General features: G+C 48.0%; 1 protein-coding gene across 1 annotated transcript in view; it reads left to right on the forward strand.

Annotated features, from left to right (window-relative positions):
* The window catches only part of CUNH14orf132 (chromosome unknown C14orf132 homolog), a 37,497-nt gene extending 23,750 nt beyond the window's left edge, over positions 1 to 13,747 (forward strand). The window contains exon 2 of the mRNA XM_023511559.1: positions 13,194 to 13,747. Within this exon, the coding sequence (XP_023367327.1) occupies positions 13,194 to 13,418 (225 nt within the window). The 3' untranslated portion in view covers positions 13,419 to 13,747. The remainder of the gene's footprint in view (positions 1 to 13,193) is intronic.
* Positions 13,748 to 15,179: the final 1,432 nt, after the last annotated feature.

A 15,179-nucleotide genomic window follows, 5' to 3' on the forward strand; every position in this document is an offset into this window, starting at 1 on the left:
CATGAAATCACCTAGCACATTCGGTTTGGGGCAAATAGGAAAGCCAGGTGGCCAGCACAGGGCATTGGATCTGAGCCCAGTGCCATTCCCTGGGCTTTGGTTGGGGCCGCCTTTCAGAGCCTCAGCTGAACAAGACCAATGTCCCCATGGTTAAGTGCTACAGGGGGATACAGAGGAGGCATGGAAACAAGCATGAATTGGTTCCAGCAGTTCCCAGTGTGCACTCAGCACAGGGTCCAATGTCATTGTGCCCTGGACACATTTGGGGGCTGCAGCTATGGCCATGACCTGCCCCACTGGTTATATTGCTGAACCAAGGAATCCGTCCACCTGTTACCCAGGCTAATCAACAGAGAAGCAGATGAGAGATCAATAGTTCTACTTTTATTTACAGAAAAGCCAGCAGTTCCGGAGAACAGCGGAACAGGCTGTCTCCTGAAAGAGCTGTTCTGCCCTCCTGTTTCTCCTTGTTCTATGTATACCTCACAGCAGAAGCATACGTCAGCAGTGTTAGTAATCAGCGCAGTACACATTAAACAGACCCCCCCTTATAGGTTACAATGTCAGAATATCTCTTGCTTTCAAAGTGGCTCTCTCTTCAAAGCATTTGTAGCTAGACTAAATTTACAGCCAGTTAATGTGTCACTAGCTGCACACAGTGCCCTGGGTCCTTGACTGGTGCCATGGCGTCCAGTTCCCCACATTATCTGTGACAGTAGGCCTTGGAAGTGAATAAACAATCTCCAGATGCTGGCACGTAGGTTCATTTGTCTAGCAGCACCCTGTCTGTAATGGTCATTTAGGATAACAGTGGCCGCCATCAGCTAGGTCCTCTCCAAGGAAAGGAAGTATCCCTCTGTGTCTAGTGTGTGTTAGCTCATGGAGGTGGCCATTTACTGCAAACAGGGAAACTAAAGGCCGGAAGGTTCTGGAGAGGGCTGTGGGGCGATGCCTCATCATATTCTTCCTTTCCACATGTACCTCAGTTTCCTCACCTATAAAACAAATGAAGATAGTATCTACTTTGCAGCATTGTTGGTGATAACATCCAGTCATGCCTGTCAAGTGCCCAGCAGGTACCTGGCACGCAGCAGGCGCTCAGTGAATGTTAGCTCATTGAAAACTCTCCAGCATGGAGAGTGGCAGATATTGATATTAGGCGGCAAGTGGTGCCATCCACGACATCCTGCATGGCAGAAGAGCACAGAAAGGGTCGGTAGCTCTCTGTGTGTTGGGAAGTTTAATGGAAGGGCAGAATTCCTTTCTGAATTATGCTCTTTCAGCAAAATAGCCAAATTTGGAGTCCAGTTCTCTGCAGGACATCACCCCAAAGTATTACAGGGCTGGGTGACTTAACGAGAAAGACTTCGGGGTGTGGGGGTGTGGACGAGGACTGCACGCTGTATAACTGGAGTCATCTTAGGCGAGGTGCTCAGGGCCTGGCCTGGTGGGAACTCGCCGCCAACCAGTGGGCACTGATTCCGGCCTTTAGTTTCCCCATTTGCAGGAAAAGACAGAGCCCACCCACTGACACCCTCACAGGGAGGAGGAAAGGATTCCCTACTTCCAGATTAGGCAAAGCAGGGCCTCTTTGGAGCTCCTTTGACATCTGACGATGACCTTCTGTGAATCACTCACGTGATGGATGCTGAGTTGGGGGCTGTGAAATGCTGCTTTTCTGTTATGTTTTAAGGGAGCTCCACGGGTTCTTTTTTGGAGAGATTGTCCTTGCTTTGTTTTGAGATTTCTTCTGCCCGGCACACACCAAACTGACCTTTATTTTTACAGCTTGGGCATTTTTTATAGGGTGCTCTTGGCACAAACACCTCATTAAGGAGTTGTCTTCAAACCTGTGCTCATTAGCGCTTCTTCCAGGCCCCGCCAAAGACCCCAGGTGAGGAAATTAACAGAGCAGGATACCATCCTGCTTCCACTGATTATTCCACACCTGAGAGCCCCGCCCCAGGAGCGAGTGGCCTTCTATGCTAGGCCAGCAGATTTGCTGCAGGGCCCCCACCCCAGCCTCACTGCCACTTGTAGGCGGGGCTAAGCCGGCAGCCTAAGAGGTGCTGCTGACGCTTTGGGCAAAGAAGGGTTTTGTACCGTGAGAAGTGCCCAGGTTGCACTCACCGAATTGTCCGTTTTCCTTGATGATTAAGTCTAGGTGCCTGGAGTCCTACACTCTTAAACTACTCAGTCACTTTTTAAATTGCCCACTGTGGTGTCCCACGAGCACTCTAGTGCCTGGAGCCAGCTGGTGTCACATCCTCTTTCTCCTTCTGAACCTTTCTCCTTTCTCTCCTGTTGGGGAACTGTGGCAGATAAAACTCAACCACTGTTTGTGGAAATGCAAGGCCTCGGGGAGAAGACACGTAAGGTGTGTCACTAGGAACCAGATTCTGAGTCTGAATTGGTATGTGGATTGCAGAAGTTTGTTCACCCTGTGCATGGGAATCCTCTCATATCCTCTCTCTCTCACACACACACCCCTTTCTGTTCTGCTCCTTGCCAGCTGAGGGACTGACCTTGGGTGAAACACTTCATCCTTCTAGGGGCAGTTTCTGCGTCTGTTAGAGAAAGGCATTAATAGAAGTTATTCTCCCTGAGTCACTGGCGGTTCTGAAAATCCAAACACAAGGTGTGGGGGGAAAGATAGCTGCCTGGGCTGCATCCCCTGTGCTGGCCTGTGCCCTTGGGGGGCTCCTGTGTCGTCTTACATTCTCCATCCTCAGAGTGGAAGGGTCCCTGGAAGACAGCTAAACAACTGCGGGTATGAACCCAAACACACATTTCTGATGGTATACAAGCCAAGCAGAAAGGCCTCAGGAGAAGCCAAATCCTGCCAACACCTTGATCTCACACGTCCAGCCTCCAGTACCACGGGAAAATAAATCCCTGTTATTTGAGGCCTCCAGTCTGTGATACTTTGATATGGCAGCCCTAGCAAACTAACGCACTGGGTCTTGTTAAAGGTTTTTGAAGGACGTTGGGTCCAGTCTGCAAATTCTCTCTGGCCTTCGGTAAGCAGTGGTTGCATGTGGTTCAGACTGTGGTTTGCAGTGCTGTTTGATCTGTCCCCTTGTTGCACCCAGCACGAACAGGGGTTCACTTCTCAGAGCATTTACTGTGCTTCTTTGGGTCCGTTCCATGCATGTACAACTCGGGGTGAGCCTGGAACATATGGAGGCTCACACATAGATTTGGGCAGTTTTGTTCTCCAGCTTCCGCCCCCTGGGATTTCCTAGACACCTTCCAGCTTCCAGGGGCTTTTTCCCCTAATGCTTTGGCTAAAAGGTCAGTGTTTCTGCCAGCCACATCCTCCTGCACTGGAGGTGCAGGGTACCCTCCTGCCAGGGTACCCTATGGGCAAAGCAGCAAGAAAAAATAGGAGGAAAAGATCTAAGGAGCCCCCTCCCACCCGAGTCCTCCCACCCTGAGGGCCCTTCCCTAGATCCCTCTGGTCAGCAGGAAGGGTTTTCTCTTGTGCTCAGTTCCCTGGTACCATTACTGCTGTGGCAGTGTAGCTTGGCAACAATTGCCACTGTCTTGGGACAGGACTAGGTGAGGAAAAAAAGAAAAAATTTGGGATCCCCCCAAACCCCAAGCTCACAAGAGCCCCACTCCTGAGTCTTCTAAGAGAGCAGGTTTCTCCTAGAGCTGTTGCACTCAGCACTGGGAAATAAAGGAGGAAAATCCCCAGTCAACTCTCCTCGCCTGTCTTTCTTCAGTTTTTATCTTCCCTCCCCATCTGATCCACGGGGCTGCTGAGTTCTCGTCAGAGTCCTTGTGCCATTGCTTGTTGTACTTTGTCCAGGGTTCATGGTTGTAGTCTGCAGTGAGCTCACAGGACATTGTATTCTCACTTTTTCATAATGAGCCCATGGTTCCCTGGTAAGGATCCTCCTGTGGAGGGAGGGAACATACCCAGCAATAGAAGGGGCCCAGTCCAGCAGGCAAACTGGGCTGGAACCAGGGCCTGTGTCCTCCTGTGGGACATCTCTGCACACCACCCGCCCTTCAGTAGGACCTGCGTGGCTGTTCACAGCCCTACAGCACTGTCCACCTCAGGTCAGGAGGCTGGCCAGAACCTGGCCTCCTGGGACAGCCTGCTGATTTGTGAGTCCTTGGACAGGAATTGAAAGCTTGGATACCTTTTATCTCTGCCAGCCTTCCTGCTCTGTGGGGCTTAAACCTTCAGAGTACATTTGAAGGCATCACTCTCTATCTTACAGTGGGTTTTCTATTTTTTTTTTCCTCCTATTCCCAGTGGAATTTGCATACAATTAACCAGGTACAAAAATTTGTGAAAAAAATCAGAAAAGCTCCACTGTGGTATGACCTTGAGACAGGAGGTCTGGCTCCCTGCCCTGGGAGCCTTGGGTCCACACACTGATGATGACACTCACAGCGATGACTCCCAAGCGTGGAGTATCTGCAACCCAGAGCCATGAGCACCTGTCACCCCCAGCACCAGAGGAGGTGGTTCCCACCCTAATCCCCATTTCACAGATCAGGAAAGTGAAGGATGGGAAGACTAGTCACTTGACCTCATTATACAGCTGGAAAGGAACCACCCTGGGGCTTGGGCTCACACCTGAGTCCTCAGCCTGTGTAATTTCCCCAGCCTGTCCTGCTTCCATCCTGCTTCCTCACACCACTGCCATCCCTTGCCTTGCTTCTATCCCTGTTAAAGTGCTTGTGACACTATGTTATGACCCTGTGTTTAAGTCTATTCTTTTTGAATGTTGACCCCTTCAAAATCAGAGGTCTGGGTAACCCCATGGCATCCCTAACATTGGCCTAGCACCTCCTGGTGCAGAATGGACCTTTAGTGTTTAAGGAGTGAATAATGACTGGATGAATGACCCTGTGCGTCTATCCAGCCTTTTATATTTTGACCACAGAAACCCTGTGAGAATTTAGTGATGAGATAAACTATTTTGGTAATATCTGTAACAAAATTATTTTGTTAACTGATGGCTTCTCTGTTATTTTCTGAGGAACTAGGTCACCCAGAGAGCCTGAGCCACAGATTGTGGGCTCTGAAGAGACAAAACTGAGGGTGTGGTCCCTTGTACAGATTCTGAAATTGCAGCTTTTCTCAGATTGGCCATCCATAGAGCTGTCAAATGTAGCAAATAAAAAATGCAGGATGCCTAGTTAAATTTCACGGTCAGATCTATAACAAATAATTGTCCCGTATAAGTCTATCCTTTGCAGTATGTGGGATATGCTTGTGCTAAAAAATGTGTTATTGTTGTTACTTATCTAAAATTCAAATTTAATTGGGTATTCTGTATTTTATCTGAGGATTTTATCAAAGGGTTTATCTGATGATCCTTGCGACACCAGCTCTCACTTTAGGCCCATCAGTAACTGACAGCGGCCTTCTTGGTATTTGGCAGCAACTTCTGCCAGCAATGGATTTGACCTTAGAAGTTACCCCATCCAAGTCGCTCCCCAGTGAGGTCCAGAGAGGGCAGGACTGGAGCAGGGCTCAGAGCAGCAAGGAAGCACCATGCCCCACCAGAGAGGAGGGACAGTTGAATCATTTTTACTTCTGTACAATTTTGAAGTTCATAGCCCAGGAGCATCAAATTCTAGTTTGGCTGGGCCAGAAACTCTGCAGGCCAGGCCAGGCCAGGCCAAGCTGGACCCTGAAAATTTCATTGTGAGAGAAGAACGTCTGGTGGTTTCTAAGGGAGAGCAGGACAAGCCCCACATCACAGAGGCTCCACACAAACATGCTTCCCTTCACTCATTTCCCCCCTCTGCAAGGAAGAGTCTGCAGGAGTCACCTCTGATAGCCACACTTTGAAGATTTCTTTTTGCAAGCATTTTCTGTCCCTTTCTCTGGAGCGGCTTGGCATAGGGGAAATTTATGTAACCAGCACTGCCTTAGCAGGAGTAGATGGGAACCTAGAGGGCACCCCATTCCTTGGACAGTTCCACTCAGGTGGCAGGGCAGAAATTGCTGGGACAGGCAGGATCCTCTGAGTCACCCTGGGGATGTTGTTCCAGTGTCCACAATGGCCCTGCCCACCTGGAATCCCCTCCAACACCACAGTCAGCCACCACATTCCACAAGGTGACCCCAGTACCAAGAGATGGGAACCTCAAGTCTGGGTTCAGAGAACACTTAGTCCCACAGCCATGATAGTAACCCCACCATGTATGATATATTCTGGTATTCAATGCATTGCTCTTAATTTTGTCAAGTTCAAAAGCACCAAAAAGTAACAGAGACCAAAATGCCCACCAACCAGAATAGATGGTTTTTAGTATTTCTTAGCATTTGCCGCATCATTTCTTACAATAAACTGTTACAGATGAACTCAGTCTCCTTTGTCCTCATCTCCCCCCTTCTCAGAGGCAGTGCCATCAGAAATCTGGCTTTGTAGTCCATGCTGATGCTTTTACTTAAATATATGTGGATCTGTGTGTAATGTATGAGGTTATGATGTGTGCATGTGTTTGATTTCAGAAGTGTGCTCTGAGTTTATTTTGTGACCTCTCTTTTTCCCCCAGAGTCAGAACCTCCAACAGCCCCCTTCCGTGAGGCAGCCTTTATTATTGTTCCAGTTTTTAAATGAGAAACTTGAACCTCAGAGAGGTTAAGAAGTGGGCTTAGCTCACACAAAGGGGAAATGTTGGTCCCAGGGCTACCTCCCATCATGCTTGCAGGATTCATGGCTGGTGGTTCTAGAATTCATTCATTCGCCACATATTCCTTGAGTGTCTGCTCTGGTCTAGGCACACAGGGAGGATCCCCACCTTCTGGAAAGTATGTCCAGGAAGCACAGCCTTTTTAGGGAACATTGACCTTGAAGTTTTCTGGCCCCTTTGTTCTGGTGTCCCCTCTTCAACAAGCCAGCAAGTATTTTTCTGATGTTGACATGAACATCTCTGATGGGAAAGAGTCCCCCATGCCCTACCCCACCCTGCGTTGTCCCGATGGTTCATGTCTAACTCCTCATGGGAAGCTTATCTTCTTGTTCTGTTTCCTTGACTACACTCCTTCTCGTGTTTGAAGTCAGAGGTCATACCCCCAAATCTGCTCTAAGATGAAATCTCATCCAGGATCCCATTCCCAAAGGGCAGCAGCTGCACCTGATCCCTGGTATGAGAAAACACAGTTGCTTATTTCAGCAGGGGCATGCCAGCGGAAGGCCATCTCCAAAAGTGGCTAAAAGTTGACCAGAGCTGGCTGGGCCACCTTTGAGAGTGACCTCTCATCACCAGCTTCCAAAGTGACTTCAGCTATGTTCCCTCAATCTAACCATGAGCCAGCCCTAGATCAAATCTTCCCAACTTCCAAATGATGGAATTGAGACTGACCTTTTATAGTGTGTGTTTTCCAATCATGGGATTTTGCTGTTTAAAGTTATTTTTGTGTCCAGCCCAGCACTTCCAATTTAGAATCTATTTTACAAAGGAAAGAACATCAAAACAAAATAAAACAAAACCTGAGACAGATGGATTAAGCAACAGTGCTGGCCAGATTGGGAACATCTCTCAGTAGCCTGTCTTAGCATACATTAGGGGTGTGGGCAGCCGTCTGCTACAATTGCCACTGAGTATCTAATTAATTGATCACACAAACAGCACATGACTAGAAATGCCTTGTTCCTGATTTCCTCATTTTAGTTTAAGTAGTTGGATACAAGATACTCTTGATTTGTAATAACTTCAAAAAATAGCTACAAAAACAAAAGAGAGAAAGGCTATTAGTAATTATTGATATTAATAATTATTGATTCCTAAATACTATTGAGTATTAGTGATTATCTTAGGCCCTATTTTATCACATATGATCTTATTCACTTCTTGCAACGATCTTGCTAGTTGGATTGTATTCTTTTCCTTATTCTGGGAAGGAGAATGAGGCAAGAAGGTAAGTGACTCACTCCAGGCTCCACTGTTTGTGGTAAAGCAGGCTCCACCCTCGAGTCTTTCTGACACCACAACCCAGCATTGCCCCCCATGCTCCGAGGCAGCAGATGACCACACTCTCAGACAGTTCTGAGCTCTCACCGCTGGTACAGGACAGAGGGGACTCACAAAGGGACCGTCCCGCCACTGGGACAGTGCGATTGGGGATTATGAAGTACAGCGTGTGTGCGCTCTTCTGCTCATCTCAGATTCATTAATTTCATGTGATTTTACTTGTTACCTCTTTGTGTTTGGAATGGTGCTGAGGGAGTTTGTGAGGAGCAGGAAATATCTCTGCCCTCTAAGAGTTCTCTATCTGATTGGAGATGGACATCTAGTTATGCAAGCCATGTTGAGTCCTCTCTGTACTTCTCCAGGGTATGGGAGGACAGAATAAATGCCTGCCTTAAGGATGCCCCTTCTCAATCCCCAAACTCTGTGGATGAGTGACCTTTCATGGCAAAGGGGACTTCGCAGCTGCAGTGCAAATCACTTAACTTCGCAGTGATTAAGTTAAGGACCTTGAGATGGAGAAAGCAGCTGCAATAATCCAGAGTAGGCTCAGTGCAGTCACAAGGGTCCTTATAAAAGGGGGACAGGAGGGTAAGAGAGAGAGTGATTGGAAGATGCTACACTGCTGGCTTTGAAGATGGAGAAAGGGGCCACAAGCCAAGGAGCGTGGGCAGCCTCCAGAAATCTGGAGAAGGTCAGGCTTCAGAACTCCCCTGGAGCCTCCAGAGGGGTACAGCTCTGTAGACACCTTCATTTCAGTCCAGTGAAACCTCCAGACTATGAGATAATAAATTGGTGTCATTTCAAGCCACAGAGTTTGTGGTAATTTGTCACAGAAGAATAGGAAACTACCACATGGAGGCATTAAATAAATACCTGCAGGGAATTGGAGCACAGCAAGGGGTATGGAGGTAAAGGGGATCGCCTGAGCAGCTTGTCAGGAGGGCCCACATGGGCCTCACAAAGGGCACTGTCCAATTCCCCTTTTGTTTTCCCTAATGATTTGGGTGAAAATACTTATCAAACTCGTATCTGGCCTAAAGAGAAGGGAGAGAGAGAGAGAAACCAGGTGCAAGTCCAGAGATCTCCGCAGGATGGGAGAGTGGGTTAAGCCCCACGTGGAAGTCCAGGGAGGCATCTGTCTGAACACCCAGCAGCACGGCCCTAGCAGGGGAGGAGACGGAGGAGCAGCGAGTGGGAAGGGGATGGAAATGCCGGATGCTTCTGGAGAGTCTGGCAGGGGCAGCCACGGGATGTGGCAGCGGAACAGTCTCCTGAAGCCCAGGCAGACTCAAGAAGGACAAAGTACAGCTTCCTCCTCTGGCAGCACCTGCTTTCTAAGAGACCACCAGCAAACAGAGTCGTAGCCTCACCATGGCCCAGAAGGCCCTGCTTTGAGAGCAAGTCAAGCAAAAGCTCCCACACTACAGCTAGAGAGGGGAGAGCCCCCTGCCATTAAGCTGGTGTGGGCCTAATTCACCTGTACCCCACCTGACCTGCATCACCAACTGGTAGCAAAATGAAGTCACAGTTCTTTTAATTCCATTTTAATTGTACTTTTAATATTATATATATATACACACATACACACACATATATAAACTTGTTATATTTTCATATGTATTTGTCATTATATATATTAATATATACTAAATCAAAATGTCAATTTAGCCTGGTGCAGTGGCTCTCACCTGTAATCACAGCAAGGTAGAAGGATCACTTGAGGTCAGGAGTTTAAGACCAGCCTGGGCAACACAGTGAGACCCTGTCTCTACAAAAAAATTTTAAAAATTAGCCAGGCAAGGTGATGTGTGCCTGTAATCCCAGCTACTCAGGAGACTGATGTAGGAGGATCTCTTGAGCCCAGGAGTTGAAGTTTGCTGTGAGTTATGATGACACCACTGTACTCCAGCCCAGGAGACAGAACAAGACTCTGTCCCTAAAAAATAAAAAAAACTAGATTTCTTCATGGCCTCCTGCTCTGCCATCCCTATCTTGAAGCTTGAAAAAAGTGTTAATTGGGCAGCACCTATGGCTCAGTGAGTAGGGTGCTGGCCCCATATACTGAGGGTGGTGGGTTCAAACCTGGCCCTGGCCAAACTACAACAAAAAAATAGCCGGGCGTCTGTAGTCCCAGCTACTCGGGAGGCTGAGGCAAGAGCATCGCATAAGCCCAAGAGCTGGGGGTTGCTGTGAGTAGTGATGCCATGACACTCTACCAAGGGAAACAAAGTGAGATTCTGTCTCTAAAAAAAAGTATTAATTTAAATATTTTAACAGGGTAGGTTATACATATAATAAGATGTTAATTGTTGAAAAATTGTTTTGTTTTTTTTTTTTGAGACAGAGCCTCAAGCTGTCCCCCTGGGTAGAGTGCTGTGGCATCACAGCTCACAGCAACCTCCAACTCCTGAGCTCAAGCGAGTCTCTTGCCTCAGCCTCCTAAGTAGCTGGGACCACAGGCACCCAGCACAACGCCCAGTTATTTTTTTGCTTGCAGCCATCGTTGTTTGGCGGGCACAGGCTGCATTCGAACCCACCACCTTAGGTGTATGTGGCTGGTGCCTTAGCCACTTGAGCCACAGGCGCCGAGCTGAAAAATTGTTGATTTAAATGCATCAACAGAATATGTTCTACATATAAGAAGTACATGTATCTAAACGTGCTACTTGAAGGGTGAGCACAGCCCTGCAACTGTAGGTTCCATTAAGAAACAGTGCCTGGCCACCCTGTTTCTGCCTAAAGGACAGTGCTGTAATTTGAATACAGATGTGGATCACCTCTAAGCACGAGCCCGTCACAAGTTGCTCTTCTCAGTCAAAGCAGGTGTCAGGAGCCACTTGTTGACTGAGTAATGATCATACTTTAAGAAGAGGCCATTGAAATTCAAGGCAGATCAAGCCTAGTGCTATTGAACAGTAGCTGGACACAGACCCTAGAGCAGGCGTCCTCAAACTACAGCCTGCGCACCACATGCAGCCCGCCTCGGACATTTATCCGGTCCACTGGGTGTTTTTGCCACCACTGCCTGTCCTGCTTAGCAGCCAACTTGTCCTGGGGCCCGTAGTCCGGCCTTCCAACAGTCTGAGGGACAGTGAACTGGCCCCCTGTTTAAAAAGTTTGAGGACCCCTGCCCTAGAGCCTCCCTGTATCCCCAGGCCTGCATGGAGTCTGACCCTGGAATCCATGAGGCTGGATGCAGAGCTGGGAGCACCAGGCTCATGTGAAACACACTTGGCTTTCAACCCTGACTCCACCACCGATTAGCACTGTGGCCTTGATCTTTGCTTACTCATCTATAAAATGGGGATAATGGTACCCACCACCAGGATAGTTCAGTGATTAAATGAAAGTATCTTATTATCTCTGGCGCATTCTGTGACTGTAGCAGGGCTCCACGTGGATAGTAACGGTGTTCAACATGAAGGTGTCACTGTTTAGTGTTCATTCATTTAGGTCCCATTCAAAAGAAGCATTTATTATGGGCCAAACAGAAATCAGAGCTAACATCAGGGTTTAATGCCCGTACTTGTTGTGGGGCTGGAGAGAGTCTGGAAGGACCTGGAATGGCCTGGACATTGGTCTTCTGGATGTGAGAAGGGAGGGGCCTCTTCACTGCTGTGTCTGGGTCCCTCCCTCCCTTGGAGCAACCCACTCTCCCACTCCAACCTGAGTCTGAGCAGCAAAGAGCTTTTACAGATGGAAGTAGGGAGTTCTGATCCCTGGACACAGCATTCTGGCCTCCCTGTGTGCAGCAGTGTGTGATACAGGTGGTAGGAATTAGGATTGCTCTGCTGGGGAAGTTTGTCCTGGTGAACCAGGAGCTATAAAAGGTTCATACCTGCTAACTCGGAAGTTTGTCCTGGTGAACCAGGAGCTATAAAAGGTTCATACCTGCTAACTCGGAAATTGTGTATCTGGGAGTCTGCCTTAGTAAATAAAACTGTGTGTGAAAGGATGTCTGCAAATCCAAGGATATTAACTAGTACATTGTTTTCAACAGGAAAAATGGAAATTCCTGAATCTCCAGCTGTAGAGGAATGGTTTAATTATGGCTTATATTTATGGCAGAATATTATATAACTGTTAAAGTGGAATTTGGAATTTTGATGCTTGTGTTTATTTTTGATGGACTTTTTTTTTTTGTAGAGACAGAGTCTCACTTTATCACCCTCGGTAGAGTGCCATGGCATCACACAGCTCACAGCAACCTCCAACTCCTGGGCTTAGGCGATTCTCTTGCCTCAGCCTCCAGAGTAGCTGGGACCACAGGCTCCCGCCACAATGCCCGGCTATTTGTTGTTGTTGTTGTTGCAGTTTGGCCGAGGCCGGGTTTGAACCTGCCACCCTTGGTATATGGGGCCAGCACCCTACCCACTGTGCTACAGATGGACTTTTTAATGCAGGGATTTAAAAAATACATGCTGAGGCCAGGTGTAGTAGCTCACGCCTGTAATTCTAGCATTCTGGAAGGCAGAGGTCAAGAGTTCAAGACCAGGTTTAGCAAAGTGAGACCCTGTCCTTACTCAAAATAGAAAAATTACCCAGACATGGTGGCTTCTGTAGTCCCTGCTATTCAGGAAGCTGAGTCAGGAGGATCACTTGAACCCAGGAATTTGAAGTTGCCGTGAGCTAGACTGAGACCATGGCACTCAACCCTGGGCAACAGAGTGACTGTCTCCCCACCCCACCCCCCAAAGCACATTTAAATGTGTCCTCTCTTTCTCTCTCTCTCCTCCTCCTGTCTCACACACAAAGAAAAAAGATAGGAATGTGTGGTAAGATCGTGATTCTCCATTTTTTTTAATCTTCTTTTATATTTTCCTAGTGCTCTATTTTGACCATACATTATTTCTAAAATTAGAAGAGGAATAAAAGCATTTTACAACCCATGCTATGATGAAAGAGCCTGCTAGGTGGGGCAGGGGGGGCCTGCATGAGTCACCAGCTACCAGTCAGGTGAGTTCCTTGACACCCTCTCATGTAGACAGGGTGGGAGAGGGCCTGGCTCAGAAGGTAGCTGTGAATACTAATTTGTATAGAGTGAACTATGCATTGTTAATTATAAAAGCACAAAAGCAAAACCCTAGACTGGCTTTGCTTTTGTGTTTTTATAAATAACAATGCATAGTTTGGATAAAAGCTGTAGTTTCTTGTGAGCTTGTTTGACCAGGCCAGTTTCCTTTTGGAGGGCACACCTGCCCGAGCCCCTGTGGGCCCTGGTTAATGTTCTCTCTCCTTCTTTGCAGCTGCCCATGATGGGAGGAGCTTTCATGGACTCGCCCAATGAAGACTTCAGCACCGAGTACTCTTTGTTTAACTCTTCCTCCAATGTCCACGCGGCCTCCAATGGCCAGGGCCAGCTGGAAGAGCCTCCCAGGTCCTCCAATGATGCCGTCTTGCTGTGGATTGCCATCATAGCGACGCTGGGGAACATTGTGGTGGTGGGGGTGGTGTACGCCTTCACCTTCTGAGGGAATAGGGTGATGGGCAGCCACAGGTCGGCTCACCCTGTGTTGGGCTTACCATGGGTTAGCGCTCTGCCCATGGCACTGTCTTGCTATTGGCCCTTGGCTATTCCTATGTTCTAAAACCAGGAATTCTGACCACTTGAATGGCCTCTAGGGGTAGAATCCATGCAATTGGAATTTCCCCAGGCAGCCCTGATTTCTAATATTCCCTGGTCAAGCTGATTCAGAAAACAGAGAAGTAGGGGCTTCCTGCCCCTGGAGGTTTAAAGAACGGAGCAAAGCTTTCAAAGAGCAGCTTGGCAAATTCTTGAAGTTGCATTCTAAGAACATGAGACCAGATGGAACAGTCAGTTGGATGTAACATATAGCTGTGATTTGATGACCACTTGCTGGTGGTAAATAATCATTCATGTGTCTTGTCTTTATGCAAACTTATCAAACCTTGTGTACAGGGTGCTGGGGCAAGAGTGGCCCATAGAACTTCAGTGTTCCCAGCCCAGTCTCAGCTCCATATTCAGCCCATTGGCATATTGGTGGCCACCTTGTATAAATTTGACTTAAAAATGGCACCTTCATCATCAGACACCCAGCCCCTTTTGAGACCCAACATATCAGAACACTCATTACTAGTAACATGCTGGGTTTCTGGGGGTGTTGGTGGTGGGTTTTATCTGCTGGATGGATTCTCTTCTTTTTGAGGAGAAGAAAGAGTATCTTTAAAAACTAGATCTGCCAGGCAGTGAGTTCCTTGGGCCACCCACATTAAGATGCTCTTTCTTCTTTGAGGAATCCTAGAATTTTAGAGATGAATAAGCTTGTGTCCACAGAATTCTTTGGAGAGGGGCGTGATTAGCCTGTGGTCAAATGGCAGCTTAATGGGGGAGTCAGAAGATGTTTCCTAACCCTGGGCTCAGCACTCTCTCTGCCCCCATCTACACGTTCTCCTGAGCAGGCCCTGCCTTGAAGCTTTAGGGCAGAGACACTACCTTGGGGAGATCACCCACAGGGTCTGGAAACTGGATGCAAGATCCCAGGCCATGCAGATACCTGCATTTTACACTTGTCCTGGATACCATGCACTCTTCTACAGTTGTGAATAGGCTTCTGCTCCAGCCAGTTTTCTTAAATTCTTGAAAAATCAATGTCTGAGGGTTGTAGCAAGCAAGGAGGCTCCCAAGTAAAGACCAGAGTGGCCTGGGACATGTGGGGAGCAGCACTTAGGGAAGGCCACGGCATGCACTGCTGCCCTTCCCCACCTGCACGAGGCAGCCTCCCCATGCAAACAGGAGTGGAAAGGATCTCCAAAATGGGCTCACTTGCCTACAGCCCCAGAGTAGCTTTTCTCCCTACACCTCAAAACAAAAAGACAAATGGTATAAATTCCTTTCCTTGGTGGAGAAACTTTAAAGACTGTTAAGAAGCCCTTGGTTGTATCTGGGGACAATTGCAAAAAGGCCAAATTTGCTACTGCAGTCTCAGAAGAGATGAATGTTTTTGATGACAGGCAAAGAGACATCTTAATTGTCCAGAGGTGGCACTCACTCTTGGAGCTGCTGTGGTAACAGGATTGTTGCTCACAGCCTCCAGCTCTTACTGGCCACATCTGTCACCACTGCCACATGTCCGTCATCTAGTACTTCAGCTCAAGTGGAGGTCATGGATGCAGAGAAGCAGCCCTACCTTGGCTCTGAGGAAGAAAGGACATGGACGTTTGCCCGGGACTCCTTCTGGAATCATCCACAGGGCAGAGGCTGGGCTGAGCAG

This window comes from Otolemur garnettii, unplaced genomic scaffold (assembly GCF_000181295.1).
Source record: "Otolemur garnettii isolate 467f Iridium unplaced genomic scaffold, OtoGar3 scaffold00020, whole genome shotgun sequence".
Classification (NCBI taxonomy): Eukaryota; Metazoa; Chordata; class Mammalia; order Primates; family Galagidae; genus Otolemur; species Otolemur garnettii.